The following is a 26,473-nucleotide window of genomic DNA, read 5'->3' on the forward strand; positions in this document are numbered from 1 at the left end:
TGATTTTTTTGAAGAGTAATTTGCCAGGATAGGTAACCAAAAATTAAATTCATTTAACAGGAAAATGAAAACCTGTTTTCAATAATCCAATATTTAACCATTTATTGGCAAAAGTGAGAGAAAAATCGTCTTGCTACAGTAAGGAATTTTGAACAATCAAGATAAAAGAAGTATAGCAATACAGGAAGAATTTTTTAAAGTACATCCATCTGCTTAAGTTCTCCAGAACTTTTACACATGTGCAGTGGTGAAGAAATAAAACAATAACTTCAATGCGATGTGAAATTACATATTAAAACACTTGAGTTTACCTTAGAATTTTGCCAAAATAGGTATAGCTAGCACTATTTTAAAATGCAAATGTTTTCATTCACAATTAAAGACACATTTTGTAAATCAACAGATTTTACAGATTTAGGTGGATCAACTACTACCAAGAATTATTATATATTGCCAATGGAGCTAATATATAAAAGTCTAATTTGTATTAACTTGTGCAAATTGAAGCAATTCTATAGTTGGAAAATGAAAACAAATCATAACTAAAAATGTATTATTGTAAACAGTCTAAAATGTCAAAATATCATTCTTCTACATAAAATGCCGAGTGAAAACTTTTACTCCTGTCAATCTATGCCCCTAGGAATTGCTTGTGATGGAATGAAGCAACCCATTCATCACAAGGGAGCCTCATGTATTTGGGCAACAGAGATAAGTATTAACACTTTCTGGAAGCAAAAGAGACTAAATGTAAAACTGACTGATGAGGTTGCCAAATCCTATTTTCCAAGTATAAAATATCATACATGCACCTGTTTCAAGTTAATGGGTTAATCTTTGAAAATCACAAGTCCAAACTGGATTTGTTTTGTTCTAAAACAAATTCCTGAATTCTTAGTATTATAGCTCCATTATTTTCCAGGTTCAATTTTATTCATTTGCCTATGTGCCTATTACCTTTTAAGATAATACTGTGTTGTGTTACTTAATCTTCCCTGTGGTATAACAAAGCAGCTTCTGTACAAGAGGAGATTAAATAAATCCTTCAGTTTGAAAAGCAGATGCGATATGACAGTGCTAGATATGCAGAATAATTGTGCAGCCATATCTTCAAACCCTTCTCTAAGTTGGGATTCTCTGACTTTTCTGATGTCAGGCCTCAGGCAGCTATTAATTTCCATCTGATGTCTGGGTGGTCAGCATCTTTGAGTAACATTATCTCAACATTATTCCATGTTTGGAAAAAAAATGGGCTGATTTAAGAAAGGAAGGTCTTGTGATCATTTTGAATTGCAAGTTAAAGCATGGATAAACACTACTTTATCCTGCATTTATATATGGAAGAGAACTACATTACTATGAATTAGGACTGCTTCATGGCTGCCATAATGCACATTTAATTATCAATTAACAAGTCACTTTCTCAATCTCTGTCCCTCAGTTAAAAGAGGAGTCATTTTCTTAATGGCACAAAAAGCTGAGTAAAAAGCTACATATTTATTCTCTGCAAAAATCAGTAAGAACTACCTGGACTTTCTCAATAATGAATATACAGAGATAGAACTCTGAGTTATAATGGCTTTGTCCTGGATATGTTTGCATCAAGATGGGTCAGTTGCTGCCTACAGCTCCAAATGGCATTATGTAGGTTGTACTTCAGAAAATCTCAGTCAGGCAATATACACAGACAGTTAATCTAACAAGCGTTACAGAAAACACTGTTCTCAGTGCTGTTGTAGTCAAGAGAATTACACGGACATAAATCACACATGATTTAGTATCACACTTGCTGTATCATGTCATGACTAACCTCTATAAATCATAGAAGTCAAAACATGTACAATGGCATCACGATGAGCTATAGTATTTTAAGCCACTATTTTTTTAAATAAAGGAAATAACTATATTTATATTGATGTAAAAATAAGAAAAGACATAGACTGGACAGAGATCAAAAGTGACTGCATGTGCTAGTCATGGGGAAGCAGCTAAAGGAGCCTAACAGAGCCATGGATGCCCACTTACCTTGCCGAGACTGCCTTTTGGCATTCAGGTGGTTGGTAGAAGACATGGCATAGGAGGTGGAGAAGGACCTGCTCTTTGTGATTGTCATCAGAATTGAGCTGTTCCAAGAGTCAGCGCTGCAAAGCCAGAGTGCAAACAAGCATCATTTGACACAGTAAAAGGCCTTTAATGGCAGATCTTAAGAAGTCAGGAGCCACAGTAAGAAGTAGGCGACACTGAGATAGCATAAAATCTGACGAGGAAAACAGCATCTGTCTTCTGACTGAACAGCTATTTGTGAGGTGTTCAGTACTGTATTCAGCAAAAAATATTTACAATGCAGGCACTCCAAAGCTGGACTTCCTTCAGTGCTCAGGCCTATTCACTTTATTTATACAAAGATGCCTTCGTTATATTGTTCTGACAGTACAAAGAGGCTTAAAAGTTGACTAGAAAGAAGTTAAATTTATATTCTCTTTTAACCCCTCCATATAACAGCCAGAAGTTCTCAGTGCAAATGAAAAATCAGTCTCCTTGACTTCTCTGCTGCCACTGCCAAGAGAGATATCCAGTAACCCTTGGGCACTGAAGGAGCTCCCCAGGCTTGGAAGAGTTTCTAGTGGTGTGCCTCTTCTCTGGGTGACGCACTTCATGCTCTAGACAACTGAAACGCATGTTGCATCTCAAAAATATCCTACTCACAGACCCTGAAGACACTGGCCACTGACCCAAGAGAAACTCACTGAAGGAAAATAGGGTGCACGTGCTCATATGTGTGGGGAACAAATGCTGATCCCCTACAACAGGGTGGGTGCATGCTTTCAGCCTTTGGGCTATAACTGTAAAGGCTATTCTGTAACTTCAGGTTATTCCTGTAAAACAGGAGAAATGGTATTTATCATTGTTTTCCCAAATTACACACATCAAATGTCAGCTGCTTGCAGGTATGAAGCACTGGCTTTTATCATGAGGCCTAGGATTTCTCTGGACAGATCTGCTAGGCCTCTCAGGCTCCACACTGCTCCTCACAGCCTCACATTCAAGCGATGAAATGACAGGCAATGCAGAACACAGCCTTTTAAATCAGCCCAGTCCCAGCTGAACTTGAAAAAAACTTGGGGGAAAAAAAGAAGGTGCTCTGAAAGAAAAAAAAGCATGTGACATTGTCTTAACTCCACAAACACCTTCTTGTTTCGGAAAACCAAGCACTACATGAAAAAATATTTGCTGGTTGTCTTCATTAGCCCAAATTCCTGTAATTTGTGATGAAGTAAGAGGAAGAAAGAATCCAGCTGTTTGCTTAATTATTGTTTGGTTTGTTGCATGTTTTTGTTTTTTAAATTGACAAGAGGAATATAACACACTAGCCCATTTTAAGGAAAAACAAAATCAAAACAAAACAAAAACTGCCAAGCCACATCCTTTGACTTCTTAAGGGAGAAACACTGGACATAGAACTGAGTGAGGGAAAGAATGTGGAAGCTCCATTACTTTTCCCAAATCATCTGAAGCTGTAAGACGACAGTGTCTTACCATTTAGTGACACACAGATGGAAGAACACAAGCCTACTGATCTTAAACAGAGATTAAAGGGGGACTTTTGCAAATATCTGACTACAGAAATCTGGAGGTGATGTCCCAGACTGTAAGGAACGTGTTGCAGATTTTGTAGCTGCAGAATCTGCCACAGGGCAACTTCAGTGCCATTCCCCCTCATATCCTTCAACCTATGAAATGCTTCTTTCTCTGTGACCTGTGGTGCACTTGAATTTAGTAGAGGGGAAGTGGCAGATAATCAAGATTTACTTTATCCTTCAGTTCAAAATTATTTTCCTTGAAAGAAAATCTGTATTGGTCTGTCAAAATTTTTAAAACTAGACTTATAGGATTCATTTTTCCCCTTTCTAAAACACATTGTTTCTCCTATTGTAAAAGAAGAACTGCAAACAGTAGGCTGGGAGGCTTGACAGAGCTATAATTGTACAATTGGCAACATTAAACATAGGAAGAATTTATAGCCTGCTTTGTTGGCTCATGTAGAGTTATATAACAACTGTAGAAAAGGACCAACAATAATATTTAATTGCTCTCCTTTTCCCTCTGATTCCCATCTTAGGATGCTTACATACTACATGAGAGTCTGCGATCAACAGTATAAATCAAATGCACCCTGAGAACCACAGACCGGTGATGGAAGAATATTTCCATTTGGTTATAGCTTCTTTATATTTACTTTTGCTGACAACCATGGGACTGCTCACAAAAGGAACTCTGACTGTGTATTTTTCTTGCACCAGACATTCACTATACTTTGCAGGCTGCCTTGAGCACCTAGGCTTCCTGCGTGAGAGCCTCCTTTATGGGGAAGGTTTATCTATTTGGAAAAAAGGCTGACCAAAGGACCTCTCTGGAGCTGCATTCACCCAAGCTACCCAACAGCAAACATTGGGCCTTCTCAGGTCCGGTCTTCTTCTCCACCACTGACAGCAAATTTTGAATTACATAAAAACATGTAAGTCATCTGAAATCACAGCCCTAAATTCTCTTTGGGAATTTGGTGCCTTTGTTCTGCTCTTCCCTTCTCTGTAGCAAAGGATGTCTCCATCCTTTCACCTCATCCACTAGCTCCAAGATGATAGCCCTTGCTGAGGTGGGGAGGGGACCTGAACTTTATTCTCACAAGGTGGCACCATAGCTACCAGGCTGCACAACTGACTGCCCTCTCCTCTTCCTTTGCAGGCTCTTCTCCTTTCTGACTAGAATACAAAAATATTCATAGAGCCAGAAAGGAGGAAATCTTGTTGAAATAGCTATGCAACATATCATAGTTAGCACCTGGGACCCAAGCCTCTCTTCTCACAGACGAGCACCCTTCCCACAAGACTAATAGCCATTCAACTCCTTCCTTCACTGGCTGCTACAGGATTATCTGCTGCAGCCCTTGTGGAGAGTTAAATGCAGCTCACCTCAGGCTGTCTCATAGCATGAAGTCCCAAAATGGGAGGTAGCTATGTCTGAATGCCCTTAGACAGAGAAGTAACTTTATTAGGGTGGTCCTCTGCAAATGCCCTAAACCAGTCAGCTGCTGGTTGTAAGCAGGTGAGCAGATACAAGTCATCTTACTCAGTTTCATGGGATGCCTATGGATTTTATGTTACTGGCTCAGGGGAGCAGAGAATACCTAACTGGTATCGTCAATCATGAAGGACTACAGCCTGAATACAAAAACCTGTCTCTTCTGAACAGTGATAACTAATGTGCTTCTGGGGAACTCTGAAAGACTTTGAGGGACGTGCTTTAGTAAACTAACTAAATTTTGGGTTGGGCACAAAATGGAGTAGGTAGGTACCTCAGCCTATGCAAACCTCTCCAAAAATAGTGCTCTGTTTCTATGATGCACTATATGAACACAACATTAAAGTGCAGATATCATGACTGAATCCAAAACTCTTTTTCCAGGCAAGATAAACAAATAATGTGCTTTTTTTTTCTGAAATCCATTTCAAGGCTATATTAATTATTGATTTGTAATTGTTACTCTGCCAGTACCACCACCTGCCTACGTAACCCTTGAAAATAGGGAGCATGTGAAATGAACAAGTAAATAAATCACCATAAATAGAAGTGGGCACTCAGTCTGCACACCAGCAAAACAGCTGTGTTTATTCACTTCTTGTGGAAAATTACGAAAAGCCTTTTAACTATATAAGACAGTTGGGATTTAGGACTGGAGAGTTGGGATTTTGATTCCCAGAAGCTATACTCTGTGGTCAATGGGAAAGAAGTGCTTCTCTGCAGTGCTTAAAATTAGGGTAAGTACAGTAACTATCCTGCAGGAAAACTTTACACTGTCCATTTAATTTTCAGCTTTACTTTCAACCTCTACTAGTAAATATTCCTTTGTAATTTTACTCCTAGATTAAACCTTTTGTTTTTCCCCCAGTGGTAACAAAACTACTTAAGAGAATAAACTTCTCTCCACTAAATCACTTTTTGACTTCTCTAATTCACTGCTTTTTATTTACCATCTATTGCTGGTATTACATTCACATGAGTCTGTTGAGGGAGCCCTAGGCACTTGTTATATTCTGGAATTAAGTGCATATGTGCGACGCAGGGCATATACAGTGCTGTCTGGTCTTATGATACTCCATTTCTATGGACAGAAAAGCACAAAATTGTGTATTTTAGGAAAGTCCACTTGAAATTAGGGTTTGTGTTCTGCAAGTTAGTATCTAGAGGATGGAGAAGTGCTTTATGAACTGGTTTAATGATGGGACCACATCACTAAATGCGTTCTTAGAAGTCATGTTCAGCAGCTGGGTTAGTCAGAATTTTTTCTTGGCTGGGAAATACCCATGGAAGAAACCACTCCATATTAAGAAGACTTTAACCAGCTATCTTGCCTTATTTCCAATTTTATTGTGTAATTCTGCACTTTGCTAGCATAAATAGATACTCTTTTTTTTTTCCTCCTATTTTGCTTCCCAGTAATAGGAATAGTTTTGGCATAATCTGACTAAAATTGGGAATGCTGCTTCTTTGGCAACTCAATTTAGAGAATCATGAAGTAGTTCTAAGACACTTTGGAGCCAGCTTTTTAAAACAAGGGACATCACCACACAGAACCAAAGAATTTTCCCTGAAGAGAGACATAAAGGAGAGAGGAGATAATTTCTAACCTGGATGAAGATGATTCATGAGGTTTGATGCTGGCACTGCGATCCCTTCTCACTGGAGCTGGCTCCAGTGTAGGTAATCCTGTGGCTGATGTTGTTGTTGTCCAAGTTGAGGACACTCGTCTCAGCAGTCCTGGAGGTAAACTTCTCCGTAAGCGCTAAAGAGAAATCAGTTGCTTAGAGTTTATATAGGCTTACAAAAACTTTAAAACTGCAGAAGAAAAACATTTCCATTTGATTAATTCTGCCTGACAATACCTAGTGAGGTAAATCTGGATTCTCCCAGTTCTTACGGTGCCTACCTTCTATTTAAACCAACACAGTTGGCGCTTTAAAAGCTTGGAGGGTCTGGACCATCCTCTCTATTTCAAGTTTAAAAAAAGGTATTTATCTACAGCCCCATAGCCACACACATTCAACACTTGGAGCTCTCACTGGAGTCAGCCAATGTTGGTTGTGCTCTTTAAAAATCTGGGTCTTAAGATGTGGCCAAAGGGACTTAAACAAGTCATCAGGGCCACAAAGGTGACTGAGGGATTGAAGAATCTGTCATAAAAGGAAAGGCTGAGAGAGCTGGAATTGCTCAGCCTGAAGAAGGCTCAGGGGAGATCTTACCAATGTATATAAATACCTGAAGGGACAGCGTAAAGAAGATGGAGACAGGCTCTTTCCAGTGGTGTCCAATGACGGGACAAGAGGCGACAGGGCTTAAATTGAAATATGGGGAATTCCACTTAAATGTAAGAAAATATTTTTACTGTGATGATGACTGTTCACTGAAAGAGGTTGCCCAGAGAGGTTTTGGAGTCTACATCCATGGAGATATTAAAAACCCAACTGGACCCTCCTGAGCACCCTGCTCTAGGTTGAGCTTAGAAACCTGCTCCAGGCTCAACTTGAGCAGGCTCAGGGACTGGACTAGAGGATCTCCACACTGGACTACATGATCTCCAGACTACTGGGAACCTCTACTAGTCTGTGATTTAAACTGTCATGAATGCTGAGAACCAGAGATTCAAGGAAAGAAAGGCTGTAAGAAAAATAAGCAGGGGAGCTACAAGTTTTTGTCCTGCTATGTCTAGCCAATCCAAAGATCACCCACTGAAATAAAACCTTCATGCTCTGGGGTATGATGTCTCCTGAAAAGCTGAGAGAAATTATCCCTGTTTAGCACGGATTTTTCTTGACCACACTGCATTTTCCTTTCACCTGGCTCTGCCTTTTCTCCATTAAAAGGACTCGCATTCTTTTTCCAGTTTTTGAAGGCAGACAGAGATAATAAAGGATGAAGACAGAGAGTCTTTGTGGATCCAGATTTGCTGTTGCAGATGCTATCATTTCATAAGATGTTTCTCTTGTAGTTCTTGTGAAATGTTTATAGTTAAGAACTAAAATAAATACATCTCTGTGACGAAGAGCTTTGACTTTGCCAGAGGGTTAAGAGATACGAGGTGGAAGACACTTGTGGTTCTGAAGCTCAAACTTACAGATAAATATGTTAACATACTATCTCCTTACCCAAAATGCCCAGTGTCAGATACTTAAGGTAAAGACCCTAAATCTACATTTAGACACAGCAATAAAGGACTGCAGACTATTAGTTTTATGAACTGTAATACTTTTGGGACAGTGAATTCTTCAGTCAAATTAGTCCTCTGTACCATTAACTCACTTCTTCATCCTTCATTTCTTTTTTCACTAGGTATTATGCAACAGCAAACTGGTATCTGTTCACTGTGTTTGCTCATGCAATGGTGGTATTTTTCCATATAACTTTTCCCCTCAGAGCCTAGAGTACAGCCACTATAGACATGTACACTAAAATAAACTGAAGAATGCACTTAACAACCTGTGAACATCCAGTTTATATACACAGCTGCTACATAGGCAAATAGAGTAATAATTATAATCCCACTAAAATATATGAAAAAAAGAACCACAAGTGTTGCAATTCAGATGCCAGGAAATGCTAGAATGAATGCTAGCTCTGTCATCTGAACTCTTAAAATGTAAAACTATTTGTCTGTGCAACGTACTCTGCCCACATTTAATTTTACAAAGGAGATTGCAGGATAAAAGTATTTTTATTTAGTTTCAAAAGTGAAATGTAAGACTTGCAGGACAGCTAATTAGCAGCAAACCTACAATTCAAACTGCTTCAGAACTGATGTGTTCTTTGTAGTTGTTCACTTACTAAATGTGGGTGGTTAACACTGGCTATTTTCTGTTGGAATCCTGAGCATTCATAAAGTCATTTGTCAAGGCAGTAATATATATATTTTTTTTAGTTCAGTCTTCTTTTGCTTCTCAAGACTCTTTCTCATGAGCTCATAATATTTGTCATACTAACTATTTTGGTGATCATGTTTGTTTGTTTGGCATACAACATTTTAAACTTGATCCAAAGCACCTGGAGGTCATCAATAGAGACACTTTCACTGACTTCTATACCACACCTCTAGCTAAGGGAAGGCAAAAGTGACTGAAATTCAACAGAATTTCAAATTCCAATCTTCAAAGTGGGCAAAAAGGTCTCTCATATTACTACTTAATTCTCTACTGCTCATTTCTAGGATAGTGACCCCACATGCAGTGGCTCAAATCTTTTGAGTGGGAGGGGAGTTTCTGTGTGAGAAGTAATGGAGCAGACTTGTGAGTCTGGATGCTGAAAGGCTTTTGTTTGCTCTGCTACCTATCATTTCTTCTCTCTTAAGCTCCAACCAACACCTGCAAGGAAATATGCACACCATCTATGTGAACTATCCTCTGCTGAATCTCATCTTCTAAAGATGTCTGAACCAAAGGCCAAGAGCTGAAGAATACACAGGAATCGTCTTACTGTGAAACCAACAGTCTACTTAGCTGTCCTTTTATGGTATGTTTAGTGCATGAGATGGTAATTAAGAGCAAACAAGCAAAAAGCCAGTGACATGTCTCACTAGTCCAGTGCTGTCCCTTCAGGGAGAGCCTAGTTACATATGATAGCCAGGGTCCAGTACTCACCTTGGGAATAGCTAGTTTCTCTCCTTTCTCTGGACATTCCTCTGAGTCGGAGCAGGTATAGTTCTCACTGAAGGACACCAAAGGGTTCACCCTTGGCTTGTGGATGGCCTGGAAGGTTAACTGTGTATTAAGCAGGTTGCTCACTGTTCTCAACGAAGTACACACGTTGGGGGGCAGTGAAGGATCTGCCAGAAGGTCTGTAATGAGTCCATGTGCTTCTCCCATGACAGCGATATCCACTGTGATACTGGTACCAGAAGACTACAGAAGACAAAAATAAGACATGTAAGACAATAGAAGTGAACAACCTGTTGAGCAGTATCTAAAGTGAACTCTCTCACAACTTTTGTTAAAGTAATTACTCCTAGAGGGGAAAAATGACATTAAATAATTATTTAAATAAGGAGAATCATGCTGAATAGACCGATCATCAGGCATAATGCTCACAGTCTGCAAAGAGTTCGGAATTTCATCGTATCTGATTTCCCAGTTTTCACCATCTGCAACTGACTTAACCCATTTGAATGAATTGTTCTGACTCCCTACAGAAACATAAACAATGGAAAGGGCTATTTGAACAAATAACTTTGGAGACATAGCTTAGGATGGGAGGAGTCTCTCTTGACAGATGCCTTTCTACTGACTACAGAGGCATCTGAAACAATTAATGTTCAATGCTTAGATGAATGAGGTTAATCCCAAGCATATTCTGAGATCTTAAAAATATCTCCACACTACTAAAATACAGCATTCTGGTACAGTGGAAACAACATTCTTCTCCAAGCAATTGTGTATTGGGCAGCTATACCAAAATTGAAATGGAGTAAAAAATGGATTTTTCCAATCTTTAAGACCACCTTAAGGTGGTCTTTACTTCTCCTTGTGTTTGAAATATATATACCTACTTTACATACATCATTTAGGAAAAATTATTAACTAAAATGATGCAACTGTCTTCATATGAGGAGTCCACCCATCACGCACACAGGTAATCTAACACAGCTGTAGCACTGAGCTTTCAGTACATGCACAAGAGGGTTGATCCAAAAATGCATCTTTGAGTTTCTCCAGTACTTTCCAACATTCAGCAGCTCCAACTACCATCTGTCCCGAAACCCAGTAGGACAATATACTGCCACTAAAAGAAACAGTCTATTGCCAAAAGCAGGAAAGTTGTCAAGTCTGTGAATTGACAGCTACATGATAAAATTGCAAAAGACTGAGGATCTTTCAAACCTACTAGAAACAGTGAGACTGGATGCACACAGAAGTAGAACAACTAGAAAGGCAGGAGGCATATGAACTTTAAATGCAGCAGTGACATTTCAGTCACACTAGCTGGCGCACTATAAATCACCATAAATTCTGTGTGGAATCACTAATTCAAGACACTCCAAGACCAACCACTTTTCTTTTGCTGTGCTTCTGGCAGATAAGCTCAGTCTTGCTGATACTGTTTGGGACTTTTCAGCAGGTGCACGTGCAGTTTGCCAGGGAAACAATCCCAGGAGATTAGAAAAATCTAAGATACACAGTCTTCCAAATGGGGAAGCTATGCCTTGTGAAAAGAGCATATGGGTTTCTTGGAGTGGCAAGTACATAGCATGGTGAACTGGGCAGACTGCTTAGCAGAAGAGGGACGAGGACCTTGACCTTCAGTGACTCATCAGTGATAATATTTATGGACCTCACACCACATAACAGAGCTTGACACTGCTTTGTTCTCACAAAAGGCTGTTTTACAAACAATACCAAAGTACTTCTGAGGAAAGGGATATAACAGCTAAGTGTAGCTAAATCTCTCCACAGTGTCTTCCCAATTATGTGGTGTGGACATCAGGCATTTGGCAATAGCTGTATCACCCTACTGATTCACTCCCTGTGTCCTGCTTCTTGCTAACACAGAGATAAGCTGCAGAACCAGAAGACATGCCTCCTCACTCACCATGCCCTCACACAACCAGAAAATCAGCCTTTTCTTCCCATGTTTCTTTTCTCTGTTATGATACCAAATAAAATAAAACAGAAACTGTTTGATATAGTGAAGTGCTATTTCAACCTACTGAAAAAAATTAATGGCTGAAGTTAATTTAATGGCTCTTTCATTGCTTAACCCCTCAGGAGTGCATGCAGAGGATTCTGGCAGATGCTGAAGAAAATTCTTAAATTAAAAGATGAGGCTTGAGATGGGGGGAATTAATTATCAATCATAACCTCAGCCTTGAAAAACAGACCAAAGGGGAGTAAGGGAGAATACATAATTCCAAGTGCGATAGAAGCCTCATATTTCCAGCAAAACTGCCTAATCTACAGTTTGAAATTCTATTAAGCCTGGAGCCTGGAGTTGTTGACTGCTGATCTGAGACAGAGATTAATACTTCAATGAAGTAAACAAGTCTGACTCAACGGGCCATAAGCAGAGGCCCAGATTTTGTACAGCAGTACTAATATTTTGCAAAGCAGCCAGCATTGTTCTCAGTGATTAGTACCAAGTGGGGAGAGGGAAAGCCCTTCTCTTCTCAACCCTGTATTTCTGCCACATGGCCTCTGACATGCAAGGAGGCTTTGACACATCTTGGTGGTCCCTGCTTTGACTCTGGGACCCAGCAGATCTGTCCAACTCAAACGCCAGGCTGTGCTGTTATTGGAAGAGCTGGTGCTGAGGACATATGGCCTAGGAAGAGGGATACCATGCACCAGACCTGCATCCTCCCTCTTGAGCTGTGCCAGCACCGCACTGTGAAGGACAGCCTGCACTCAAATCGAGTTAGGTTCTTAGACACGTAACACACAGTAACACAGCAACAGCCCATGCCCCACCAGAACAAATCAGCCAAAATGAAGTGATTCTGTTTGGAAGTGTGCCTTGCACCTGGGAAAGGCTTCAGAGCTTGGCAGCAGCACAGATGATGCCACCTCCAGCTGTATGCTCTCCATACAGCAAGGTGGCAGGACCTTTCAAATTTTTGACCAAACGAGCAGTACCTGCAGATTTGATGCTTTCAGCTGACACCTCACACAAAACCCATGAAACCATCCACCCCGTCCTCACAAGGCACACTCAAGGAGGTCAGCTCCACATCTCTAAGGGGACAAAGGTGCACGCTGAGTGTCCCTCACCATGGCTGTGACAAGATCTATCTCCTGGAGCACAGTCCAGCCAGGGTCACCATAAAACATCTGTGCAACATGACATACTGCATTGCACAATACTTCAGAGTGAAAGCACATTACATGGTCTTTCAAAAACATCTCTATACTACAGTGAGCTACTTTAAGTGGCACTTATATCTATATATCATAGTTACAGTATTGTTTGAACTACTCATGATTAGAATCCTTAGAATAAGAGCATATGTAAAAGGAGAACAGACCAAGCTTAAATTCCTCTCAAAGAAAGAAGCAGAAGAGGGTAAGCACTGCTCTAAACCACAGATTTCAGTACACTAACACCACATCCTAAATTGGTACAGTTTGCTTGTTGTAATTTAATTGCACAGAACTTGTATACCTGGAATTTTTTATAAAATACATATGATGATGTGAAGCAATATCAATATTTATGCAAGACAGTAAATTGCTGAAAATTTTAGATTGATGTAATTGCATATATGCATATACACCCCCATGCACACATATATACACACAATCTTTTTTTAAGGTAAAAGTGCACACAAAATCCATGCTCAGGCTTTGTAAGTAGTTTTCTACTAATGTGCATAGCCTCTGCATGAACTGATCTGGATTCTTTCCAAACCACTTTACTCATCAAAACTCAAAGGCCAGATAGCTGGGAACAGAGGCATGAATAACATGTTTGCAATCAACACTAACAAACAACTAACTTGATAAAACAAAACAAAACAAACAAAAAGCTAAGCTAAGGTGAATTTCATTTCATGCTGGTCAGTATTCATTTATCAGTCTATGTTCATAACTGTGTTTCCTCCCATGAATTTTACAGCAGACTGGCTTACTGTTCACTTTGTGACTTCATTCCAACTCTGATTTAAGCGATGTCATGCAGTGACTAAAACTGAGGTGCTCAAGGGCTTGAGAATGAGAAAGCAAAGAGGCCAGAAACAAAAGCAAAAACAGATCAACTAAACATGCTCACTGATAGCTAAGGTAAGGAGCAAAATAAATACCTTATAACACTGAAAAGCAGTTGGTTTTGTGCCTTTTTTTGTTTTGGTTTGTTTGGTTGGTTGGGTTTTTGTTTGTTTTTTTCTTCCTTTATTAAACTGGCATTTGGGTGGGTGTTTAGGCTGTGATACTAGCTGGAATTTTGAACTAGGCCCAAATGCACTTGGTGTATGTGTTAGGCCTGCTTTTTGTGCACAGGAAAAAAAAGAAAGGGTTTTCCCCTGAAGAACTCGTACAATAAAAAGGTGGCCGGGAAGCATTAGAGACTGCAGACAGATGTGTGCAGTTCATAGCACACACTGTGCAATCACTGAAGTTTGCAAGGGTCAGAGCTTACAGGGAATCTGCAGTAGAACTTTCAGATACCCAGGTAAATTTTAATGATTACTTAGAATTTTCAGATTTAAATAATTTGTTTTGGATTCTTGTCATGGCTACAAAAAAAACTTTCAAAATTTGCATAACCTTCTGTAGGCTTTTCTATTACAATTAATAAAAACCCGCTTGTTTTCTCCTTTTAAATTCTGTTATGCATAAAAATCTGAGAATAACTTTTTACTCATGAGGGGAAAAAGCAGATAAAACTGTGTAAGAAAAACAAATTTAGGAAAATAGAAATAGCAAATTATTTTATCCATAAGACCTGATAGATAAGTTTAGTTTACAAATTGTTCCTGGCTAAGAAACAGTTGACCAACCTGAGAATTAGATTTGACATCCCTTATACTTAACAGACATCTTACTGCAAACAGAAGTCTTGCCCCTCTCATTGGTGCCTTGCATATCATTCTCATAAAACTGAACTCATCCAGCTTAACTCAAAAATACGGCTTTCTCTACACCCTACAAGAAAGGATGACTAACATGACAACACAAAACCAGTCAAAACTTAAGTATAACGAGGAAAGAAAAGAACAGAAGAAGAAAAAAAAAAACGAAACAGTTATCAAACAGAAACCACAATTCATTTCACACAACATCATGTTAGGGAAAAAAAAAATATAATCTTTGCTGTGGCTCGTACAAGGAAAAGTGCTGAAGGCAGAGATGCTGGCCTTTCACCACATTACAGTCAAGAACACTCTGCAAGTGAAAGAATGGGGGAGGAGAGAAGAAAAAAAAATGCAGCATCCAGCATATCTTCAATCTTCACACAATTATGAGCAACAATAAATCACACTTTGATATAGTTTCCAAGTCACATCATGAATGCTCAGGCCAAGCTGTCTGGAAACAAAATTAAAAGCAAATATAATTCTCCATTATTTTAATGTCCACAAAGCGATTTGAAGGATAAACATGAATTGGCTTCTATGGAAATAATGAATCATTTTAAAGGCGCCACAGACTTAACTACTCCACCTTTCACTGAATGACTAAGGATAAAAGAAAAGTGAGCATACAATTCTCTGACACTTTTCACTTTTCTGTATTTAAAGCTGCAGAACTGGAGCCTTACCCAGAATTATTTCTATTTTACTCTTGCTTTGAACTAACACAAGATTTTGGATTTTCTCTTCTCCAGCAAGGAAGCAGGACATTTATCTTTTCTCCGACTGACTGAAGCACAGCAATTTCATTGCTCCCTAGCCGCAAGCTCTGTAAAGTGTATTCTTCGGTAGGCCTGAATATAGCACCTTCCCCTTGTCTCATCATATTGACCAAAGAGAACCTTTCCTAATGATCAATGTCATCACTGATGTTGCCACTGATACTTTAAAGGACCCAGTGCCATATAACAATAAACCAGACACTGATGCACAAAAGACGAGCCCATAATGAGGGAAGACTCTAGATCTTGCATGAGCCATGATGATTACAGTTTTGACCTTGGTTATATAGTGATTGGGATAGGACCACCATAACAAAGCAGATCTTCCTGGCAAAAAATTAATTGAGCTCTCATCTGTGGACCAGAAAATGTCACAGCTGCCAGCACGATGCCAGAGTCCAAGGAGCACAGCACAGAGGAAATTTTTGAAAGTAGTTCTGCAGAGGATCTAACAAAACAAGGGTCACTGAAGAGTTACGTTTTTTGACCCTTCAGCACTCACTGTATTGCAATGACCCCTTTCCTCACTAACAGCCTTGTGGTCAGACAGTCAGCAAGAGGTATCTGTGCTTCAGGCTACGTGCATGCTGATGAACAGGCTTGTATATCTCTCTCTTCATTATCTCTCACTGTGTTAAACTGCCAGTCATCTACTACCAAGCAAGGCCACTAATTCGGACCTTCCTCTGGAATCCCATAGGTTGCCATCAAATTTCTAGGAAGATAGTAATTTCTGATGCTTCCTCCCATCTGCCAAGTTTGCTTGAAACTATAGCTATTCAGATAGCAAGATCACAAAAAACTACTTTCTTTAGAAAACCAGAATGAAAGCAACACCATTCCTAAACGCCTCTAACATTAAATCTATTCAAAGTAATCTCAGACTTAGAGAAGAAAGAATTTGGAGCATTTCAGAAAGAGGCACTGGTTTGAGGAAGTGCTTCTTTTTTTTTTTTTCCCTTTCTCAGAAGATCAGGGGAATGTATCACCATTTATAGCAAACTTTGGGCTGCAGTCACCATTGCCACATCCTGCACCTCTACCTTAGGTGACACCATCCACAAAGCTCACAGCTACAGCTGACTAAACTTCTTCCATTACAGGACCTTTCATTTAATGATAGCTTTGTCAGCCAAGGAGCTCAGACTGAAATTGCCTGTGCCAGGTATTTGTCTAGGGTGAATTATTTCAGCATTTAAGAAAAACAAGAACACTGTTGGAGTGTTTTGCCCACGCTAAAAATTCTTAGTAAACTGATACCATTTAATCTGCAGCAGGCACTGAAGGCGCAGTAAAGCCTTTTGCTTTCCCTGTCCTGATATGTCCAGATTCAGTGATACAGCCCCTGGGGGAAAACAAAACAAAACAAAACAAAAAACTAAAAAAACAAACCAAAGAACAAAGCCAGCCTTGCATGACCTCTGTGGGTCAGAAACCAGCCACCAAACTACCTGGGGATGCTACCTGCCCTAAGTGCACGCACCTCCACAGGCTGCCCACATGGCCTTGTGTTCAATATCCCAAGGGGCAAAGGATCATATTCAACCCGAACTGCATTGTCAGTCTGCAACTCAGACTTACACCTCAGTTATTCTTCCCTCTTGTGGAGTGACGAGGTCACAGTAATCGTTAGCACTGATAACACAACTATGATTGTTCCTCTCTTCAACTGCCAGGCTTGGGTGAGCATGTCCCTGGATGGGCCTGTGCAGAAAGTCTCACAGCTTTAGCAGAGACATCTACATTAAAAAAAAAATATGTAGAAGATTCTTTTGCGTATCATACTCAATAGACAAATTGACATGCCCTCAAGAAAGCCTGGCTTCAAGGTTTTCACAGGTAAGCATTATGAAATTTAAAAAAAGAGAGAGACAGAAACAAAGAATACTTGCTAGTCCTAAGTAATTTTGGTGCCATCTGTAACTTTCAAGGGAAACTATCAGTGCTTGCTTTCAGGCCACTTAGCAAGCTTTCCCAGATTTGTAACATGCACTAAAAGAAAATCTCTTTCTTGCTCTCTTGGTGCAACCAAGCACCACCACCAAAAAGCTGCAGAAATCATCTCAGGGAGTGGGATGATTAGATTTAGTAACATTCAAGACCTACAGACTAGGAAAGTCTACACCTGTGTAGATGCAAGTACTGGACATACCCCATACCCCTCACCATTTATATTTGACAGAAAGTACCTCAAATTAACTAACTCCATGGTTACTGACATAAAGTAGCAACTAATTTTCCACATTTCCTCTGGTCACAGTAGAGCACAAGTATCTTGGCTGCTGCTGGAAAACCCCAAAAAGCATGGAGAAAGAAGCAGAAGGGTTGTCACCCAGATCATGTGGCATGGTTAGCACTGCTGCTACTCCTCAGCACAGAAGAACAGCAAGAGGCAAGCTGGAACCAGCTGTACACGCGCTCTGCCTTGGGCTCCTCGGAAGTATCAGTTCAAATGAAGACAGAGAGTTTTGGTGCCCTTCTGCATGTGGCATCCCATGAGGAGGATCCAGAGAAAGCAGCTCCTGGAAGGAGGTGAGAGCATGGGGTGAACTTCTTGGCTAAGAGCCACCTGGAACTTAGAAACTTTGTGGAAACTCTGACACTAATGCTTGATGTTCTCAGCAATGCCTTGGGGACTCAGTCATCCAATTCCAGGGGACTTTCTGTCTAATTTGGCTGCCTAAAAACCTTAAACAATCACGAAGAACCTTAAAATCAGCTTGAAGAACTACTTGACAATGTATAGTAGATCACAGAGTCAGTCACAAACAGTCAGAGTTTATTATTCAAAAAGTACATATTGCTCCAACTAAACTCAGAACTTCAAAAATTATTACTTTTCTTTAAAACACAGCAGATGGGAAAAATTAAATTCTAAATGGGGCTCAAATCTGCTTTGAATAACACAGACTCAGGAAAACAATTCTGTACTTCAGAGACTGTCCTCAATTGTCTTACATTATTGTTCTTCAATTTGTACATCAGATAGTCACAAATTGGTAGCCTGAAGTTGACAGTTTGCGTTCATGTGAAGAAAACAGTGACAACTGTCTTCAGTCTCAACTGAAGATGCAGCAACACCAGCTGGGACCCAGCAGGAGTGGGACGCTGGGTGTACACACAGAGGAGGATAGGCCATCTATTAATACCTGGTCATCTTACCCATTCAGGTTTATAGTTTCAATATCCCAACTGCCTGCTGAGCACGGGAAGCTATTTTAATTCTACGGTGAACTAAAACAGAGCAGCCAAATACACAGCAGGAGTTAAAAAAAGATCCATTGGCAGTAATAATCACCATTCTGCCTCCTGCGTACTAACTAATCCTCCCACATTTTCAGCTTGACAGTCTCAGTTACACTAGAACAAAGCCAAAGAAGCCATACACTGCCATATTTTCTCCCTTTCAAAATATCTCAGACTCTTTCAGGACACAACTTGAGAAGCAACATTGCAATTAGCAGCAAGTTGCAGCAATACTTATGAAGATTATCCCATCTAAAGATTCACATCAACCTCAGTTCTTCACTAAGAACTGTTAAACAGAATTAAGCAGAACAGCATTACTAAACATCACTAAAAAGATAATGCAAATAAATGCAGTCTCTAAATTAAGACAAAAAATTGAAGGGGAGGAGCTGAAAAAAGCAAACTGAGGTTTTAAGAACTGTTCACCGGGTCTTGAAAACCAGAATAAAAAGAAAATGAGACTCTCGGAAATAATCATGAATGAAGCTGCAGATACAGTGTCTTTAAAGTTCAGTCTGTTCTTATTGAAATTATGACAGGGATTTGGAAATGACAGCAGGAGCAAAATGTATGCCTTGGGCTGTGTTTTCCGCATGCTGTAGTAATAGGAGCAGGAACTACTCATGAAGCTCTCCAGGTGATCAAGAATACTAATGATATTTAGTGGCCCATTTTTAGAACATGTTTTCACTGAAACCAAAGGCTTTTGAAAAGGATAAATCCTGTGCTCATGAAAGTCAGGCAATTGCTTCACTGCAGTGAAACCGGTCAAACTTTAACACATTTTTCTTCTCTATCTGACCTTGTGGTACACATTATTTTAGTTTTCCTGACTTAAAGCACTCAGACTAATGCCAGTTAATAACCATCTAGTGTTACAGATGCCTCCTTATCTTTCTCATGACTTTATGTCATTAACAAACTCCTCTGTGAAAAGAATTAATCATTTTTCTTTAAGTCTTGTCTTTGGATTCTTATATTATGACTCACTCAACAAAAGCAGCTCTAGCCTTAGGGACTTGCAGCCCCCAAATCCTTCACCATCAGTGCTGATGAGCTGTAATTTCTCTTAAGTACAAGCTACTTCAACATCTAAAGCCAGGACCTGCAAAAGGCACAAGAAGCATGCACTTTATGTGAAAATCCCCCATTTCTCCTGGATTAGTTGTAGGCAGACACTTCAATGAAGATCAGAACAGAGAGAAACAGTAATTCATAGACAAGAAAAATAAAACTATCCTCTACATGTCTTCTGTATTAAAATTATTTTTTTCACTTAGCAGAGATATAAGCTGACAGACTGGCAAGCCCTGAGGACTGCTTCCAACCTACTTTATCCTTGACCTGCAAGGATCCACGTAAAGACACACTGGGTTAGTTTATATAGTATAAACTTATTTTGCCTTTGTTGTCACAAATGAGAAAAAATATTTGCCTGGTGAGACATAAGGTATACAGCTGTTCACAGCAATAGTTCAATGCCTGCATAAGATGGTCATATTTAAGCCACTACTGTTCTGGCCTATAACCTACAAACTAGATGCTAAAGGTTATAGGACTTTCTAAGCAAACTCAGCTATCACCAATTTCTTTCATGAAGCTGGTGACTGATTTGTTCTGTGCACAGTTTTAATCTAAGAAAAGTCCTACTTTCAACTTGTAGCTTTTAGGTTGTGAGCAGTTCTTGACTTGCATTTTAGAAAAAGAAAAAAAGAAAATACATACAATATCCCAATCTGTACTTCTGCATCATGAACGTCTCACCCTACTGAACTTTGACCATCTGGCTCGGGGTCTGCACTTTTTGATGAGGGACAAACATTTCTGTGCTTTTGGAAAGCTTGGATGCAAATTCACGTCTAAATTTAACAGCATCAGCTTCTTATTTATAAAATGCAACAGAACCATAGAGACTAAAAATCGCACAGATTGTGAAGCATTGGTGCTTACACTGGCAACCCAACTAGACAATGATTTCTGTTTCTACAGTGAGTTATGTTTTCTGTTTGCATGTAGGTATTAAGGAAAGAAAAATGTCAACTGTGGGTTACACATGTTCACTTAAAATGTTAAATCCCCTTGTGAAGCTGAACCTTCAGTGGGTCATCTGAATCTACCTGAGTAAGAAAGGAGTGATGAAGTACCAAGAAGTGCAATAGAAGTCCTTATTACTACTGAGTGGAAAAGGCAGCCTGAATTTCGAGGGACAAGATGACCCACTGAAACTCTATCACTAGGACTCTTACTGAACTGTCACAAGAGAAACACTGAAATCACATTTAAAAGAGAACAAATGAATGCAGCCTGCCTAAATCACCACATCTTTCTTAGCACAAATGATCTGACACAGTAGACAGCATTGGTACTGACACTTTGGCCTTTTAAAGCTGAAGGGCCAAAATCCTGCTACCTCTACCAACAACTAAGAAACACACGCTGTGATGGTGCTGCTATAAAATAACTGTGAAGTCCTACATGACCACGAGATCAACACAAAATAAGCAGCACTGTCACCTGCAGGTAAGTCCCCTGCAGCACTTACAGTTACTGCTCTTCAGACAAGTAATAAGGTACCTCTTCCTGGGTACATATACATGCAGGTATATAAATAACAGTTCATTTCTTCAACAACAAAATTATTTATTTCAGACTGGGCAAGCTCTGCTACGAGGACCAACAACACACAGAGCACCCTATGTTGCCCGGCCAGCTGGCATGCTGCATACAACCCTGGCACCATTTCCTGAGGGCTGAAGCCCACCAGTGTCCAAAGAGAGGTCCAGTGCACATCCCAGCCACCACTTGCTCTTATCAATGTCAGTGCAGGGTTCAAGCTGTTCTTGAAGGCAAGAAAATCACAGAGAAGTATATAGATGTATGGAAACATGGAGGAGTACAGGAATGTATGGTGAATGTGGAAAGGCAGGACCAGTTTGGAGAAGAGGAGGAAGACGTACTGACAAGTTGAAATCAAGAAGGAGGACACCATGAGGGCCAGTTTCAAAACACCTGGAAACAGTACACTTAATACCATACAGAGGTCCACATTTCCTGGCAGATGGGTTAAAAGGCTGCTCTGAATTTTTAAAAGGAGATACAGAAAAGCTGTTATCAACATGTGAAAGACTCTTTTAATGCTGAAAGTCAACTTCTGACAAACACCAAAAATATTTTGTACCCTGACAGAAAAATTACTTGGTTTGGAATTTCTGGCAACTGAAAGAGCTTATTTTGGCTTTGCTTCAGCAATTTTAAAGCATTTTTATCAAAAGATAGGAACAAGAAGTCATGTCAACTTTGCAAAACTTAAACCTTCACTTTGAAAATGGTGAAATAAAGTTCAATCACAGAATCACAGAATCTCAGGAGTTGGAAGGGACCTAGAAAGATCACCCAGTCCAACCTCCCTGCCAGAGCAGGATCACCTAGACTAGGTCACACAGGAACACATACAGGTTGGCCTTGAATGTCTCCAGAGAAGGAGACTCCACAACCTCTCTGGGCAGCCTGTTCCAGTGCTCTGTAACCCTCACAGTAAGGAGGAGTTCCTGCTCGCATGGAACCTCCTATGCTCCAGCTTGCTCCCACTGCCCCTTGTCCTGTCATTGGCTGTCACTGAGAAGAGCCTGGCTCCTTCCTCCTGACACTCGCCCTTTACAAATTTGTAAACATTAATGAGGTCACCCCTCAGTCTCCTCTTCTCCAAGCTAAAGAGACCCAGCTCCCTCAGCCGCTCCTCAGAAGGGAGATGCTCCACTCCCTCAATCATCTTTGTGGCTCTGCGCTGGACTCTTTCAAGCAATTCCCTGTCCTTCTTGATCTGAGGGGCCCAGAACTGAACACAATATTCCAAATGCGGTCTCACCAAGGCAGAGTAGAGGGGAAGGAGAACCTCTCTCGACCTACTCACCACACCCCTTCTGATACACTCCAGGATGCCATTGGCCTTCTTGGCCGCAAGGGCACAGTGCTGGCTCATGGTCATCCTGCTGTCCACCAACACCGCCAGGTCCTTCTCTGCCTGGCCACTTTCCAGTCACTCGTCCTCAAGTCTGTAGCGCTACATGAGGTTATTGCGACTGAAGTGCAGGACCCAGCACTTGGCCTTATTGAAGCTCATACAGTTGGCCTCAGCCCATTGATTCAGCCTATCCAGGTCCCTCTGCAGAGCCTTCCTACCCTCAGGCAGATCAACACTCCCTCCCAGCTTAGTGTCATCTGCAAACTTGCTGAGGGAGCACTCAATCCCCTCATCCAGATCATTGATAAAGATGTTAAACAGGACTGGCCCCAAAACCGAGCCCTGGGGAACACTGCTTGTGACTGGTCACCAACTGGATGTATCTCCATTCACCACAACCCTCTGTGCTTGGCCATCCAGCCAGTTTTTGACCCAGCAAAGCATATGCCCGTCCAAGCCATGCCTAGCCAGCTTCTCCAGGAGGATACTGTGGGAGGCAGTGTCAAAGGCCTTACTAAAGTCCAGGTAGACAATGTCCACAGCCTTCCCCTTGTCCACCAAGCAGGTCACCTCATCATAAAAGGAGATGAGTTACTCAGTTTTTGCCAAAAAAGCTATAACTTCTTGTGCCGCAGAACAGTCTGGTGCCCACATTTGCTTCTTTTGCTGCATTAGACCTTTACAGAGGCTTAGTGTGTCTCCTGTGGCCAGAGGCTCCTTGTTGACTTAAATGGGATTGATCCGTAATGGATTAGACCCTAGAGATGACTTAAATACTCAGGTTTTCTAACACTGATGACCTAATGCAGGGCATTGAAGTTAAAGGTCTCATCTCATAGTCAGTTTAACTTTGGGAGGGTAAACTCAGAACAACAAAGATAAAAGACCACTTTAATCACAAGGATACACTCCACTTCAAACCACTGACCTTGTTAACAAGTCACACACATCTCTCATTGCAATGTTTTATGTAAACATATTTGTTAACAAATTGAAACAGACCACAAGCAAAATTGTTTGCCATACGGTGCTCTGACTAATCAGCTGATGAAGCATATGGATTCAGTCTTCCTACTTCTGTATCATCTCCCTGACAGATTCAACCTGAGTGTCACAAGTGGCCCTAGATACCCCATTTATTATAAAAACGATTTAAAAATAGACTGATCGATTCTCTCTGTACACCCCTCTTCTGCTCCTAATACATTTGGTGAGATTTTTGGCAGTAACATTACGAAGCAACCTCCCCTAGAAAGAAGAATGACTGCAGTTAAATTATTTGTTCTTTTAATTACTATCATTCCTAGCAAAATGCTGGCATTTTGCCAGCGGTGTGAAGACTGCCCTTAATCTGAGAACAAATTTATTTGTATCCATTTCATCTTCTATTGCAAGCTACAATTGTGATAGAGAGTAAAGCTGAAACATTCTATATGATATTACTGCAAAATGAAATACCTCACCAAATTAAACATGCACAACACATTATCCATGTTCCCTTTTTATCTTCACAGGCACATGAATGAAATGTGTTTGATTTCCTGTCAATAAAATCAAGGTGGTGCAAGAAGGCAGTGTGATGAGGTCCCACTTTGTTCTGTTTTTAGGAAAGATGCCTTCAATTAGGATGGGATTTCTCTGACATCAAACAAATATGCCTTTAAGCCATAACGATTTAATGATCTAATTTTATATAGAGCCATAGTAATATACCTCGCACTTAAAGACATTAATAGCTCCGTTTAAAAGGGGGGAGGGGAATTAATTGGAAAGAAAGGAATTAACATTTAGTTGGCCAGTTTTTAAACTGAGAAGAAAACGCAAGTCAAAAGCTGTCTCTAAAGACTAGCTAATCCTTTGTGTATAAAAAGAAGCATATGAGCCTGTGCCAGCTAAAAACAAACAGACAAGTTACAAATAGGACTTCATATTTAACTCTGAAGCCGATTTGTGTGGATTTGGGTGTACTTAGTAACCAGACAAAAAAGAAAATCATGTTCTGAATGTACATATAATTTAGGGGTTTCTACTCTGCTTTACGGGCTTGTTTATGTGATCAGCCTAAATGAGAACCAGTTAAAAGATGTTCCACCAAGCGCACAGAATAAATTATTTTAAATAAAACCTGTCCATTGGTGGGCTTCTAACCGCACAGAGTAACTATTTTTGCCTGTAAAATGACGTTCGTTTAGCTCTGTATAAACAATTTATGAATCCACCTTTAACGTAACACAACCTTGTCTCCCTGCACCAAGCTGTCAGCCATGCAAAGCCCCACAGGGCTCCAGAGGGGCAGGCTGAACTCTGCTTCCTCTTGGGCAGTATCGGTGACAATCCCAATGCCAGCCCCTTCTTTACTGATGAGAATGTCATGAGAAAGGAGATCAGAGTGCAGGTCTTCTACTGGAATGGAGCCACCGCCTCGCTTATAACCAAGCAGTGCAGACCAGGAGTTCCCAGCGGGATGGAGCAAGGAAGCCCAAAATGTCACTCCTTTTCCTAAGGGGTACTGCCTCCTGGGTGGTCTGCTAGTGTCTCACAGGGTTAACAGCACAGGAAAAGGTGACAGGGCAGGAGACGGGGGTTACGCAGCACAGCTATGAGGACATCCAGCTGGAGAAGTGAAAATCACAACAGGAAAAGGGGATGAGAGCTTCACAGTGGGGATGCCAGTGGGAAAATTATGGAACAGCTGGTTTGAATACATATTCAAGGCTAGAGCACAAGTACTTCCCTAAACGAGCAACACTACCTAGGATACCTGATGCTAGGTAACTGCTTAAAGTGAGCCAGTGCTTCAGGGAAGGGTATAATATAACAGCAATGGTAAAACCGACCAGAACTTTTAATACAGAGCGTGACAGCTGTGCGGTTTTAAATGCGGAAAAGCCTTTACCAAGGATCACCAGATGGCACTATTCTTCTTTCAAATCGGGACTGGAACTGCTGTGCACATGAAATGCCACCATCAGTCTGAGAGGAAAAAGATCTTCATCCATGCTTTTTTATATATTAGCCCAGCAGTCTCTCGCTGTTTGCATTCTTTCCAATGATTTTGAAAATACTGTACAAAGAAATTACTGCATCTGGGGGAGGTGGAGGGAGTCTCCTAAGATTTTGAACTAACCCTCATAGTAAAATATTCCACAGCAGAAGGATTACAGACATTTCTGTAGGAACACAAAACTCCCCAGCGATACATGCAGTGCTTGACAACTGTCATAAGAAAGCAGAATTTCTTTCAGAGAAGTAAGTCAAACATACAAGGATAAAATATACATGCCCCTCTTCTCCCAGTTTATTGTTTCCATCTGCCACCAGAGCTGTTGAAGATGCTAAACTCCATGCACAATTGTGCAGTCATTAGTCTGAAAGTATTCCCCAAATTTGGCTGAAGAATATTTTACTTTTTTTTTTAATAAAGCTACCAAGACTATCCACATACAAATAATAATGGAGGAGAGAAAATGTAAGAATGTTGCAAAAATTGCTAATAATGAAATGTCAACACCCAAACACACACAAAAAAGAGAGTGTTTACATGTGCACGTTGGTGTAAGCACACTTTCAGTTTGTTGATGGGACTTGCAAAAGGATACAAAGTATTCAGTAACATTTATGCAGTTAGGTACAAGCTACAGAGGCTGTGGAAGCAAATCCAGAATACAGCTAATACAGGATAGAATTACAGAAGAGGCACATTCAAATTGAGGCCTCAAAAACCTTGCATCCTAGATAGAAAAGAGTGTTATGGTGTGGTTTTCTTTTTTTGTTTGGTTTGGTTTTTTGTTTAATTCACCAAAGGACTCATCTGAACTCAAGACTACAAAGTGATTGGGGGCAAATTTATCTGCAGAGTGACTCCTCTAACTTCAGCAG

General features: G+C 40.3%; 1 protein-coding gene across 1 annotated transcript in view; it reads right to left on the reverse strand.

Moving 5' to 3' along the window:
* Window positions 1–26,473, reverse strand: part of PDE3A (phosphodiesterase 3A, cGMP-inhibited) — an 89,736-nt gene that overhangs the window by 31,102 nt on the left and 32,161 nt on the right. The window contains exons 2-4 of the mRNA XM_010179460.1: window positions 9,687–9,947; window positions 6,687–6,841; window positions 2,026–2,141 (exon numbers count right to left, since the gene is read on the reverse strand). Coding sequence (XP_010177762.1) covers window positions 2,026–2,141; window positions 6,687–6,841; window positions 9,687–9,947 — 532 coding nt within the window. The remainder of the gene's footprint in view (window positions 1–2,025; window positions 2,142–6,686; window positions 6,842–9,686; window positions 9,948–26,473) is intronic.

The sequence above is a fragment of the Mesitornis unicolor genome, unplaced genomic scaffold, assembly GCF_000695765.1.
Source record: "Mesitornis unicolor isolate BGI_N332 unplaced genomic scaffold, ASM69576v1 scaffold1952, whole genome shotgun sequence".
Lineage (NCBI taxonomy): Eukaryota > Metazoa > Chordata > Aves > Mesitornithiformes > Mesitornithidae > Mesitornis > Mesitornis unicolor.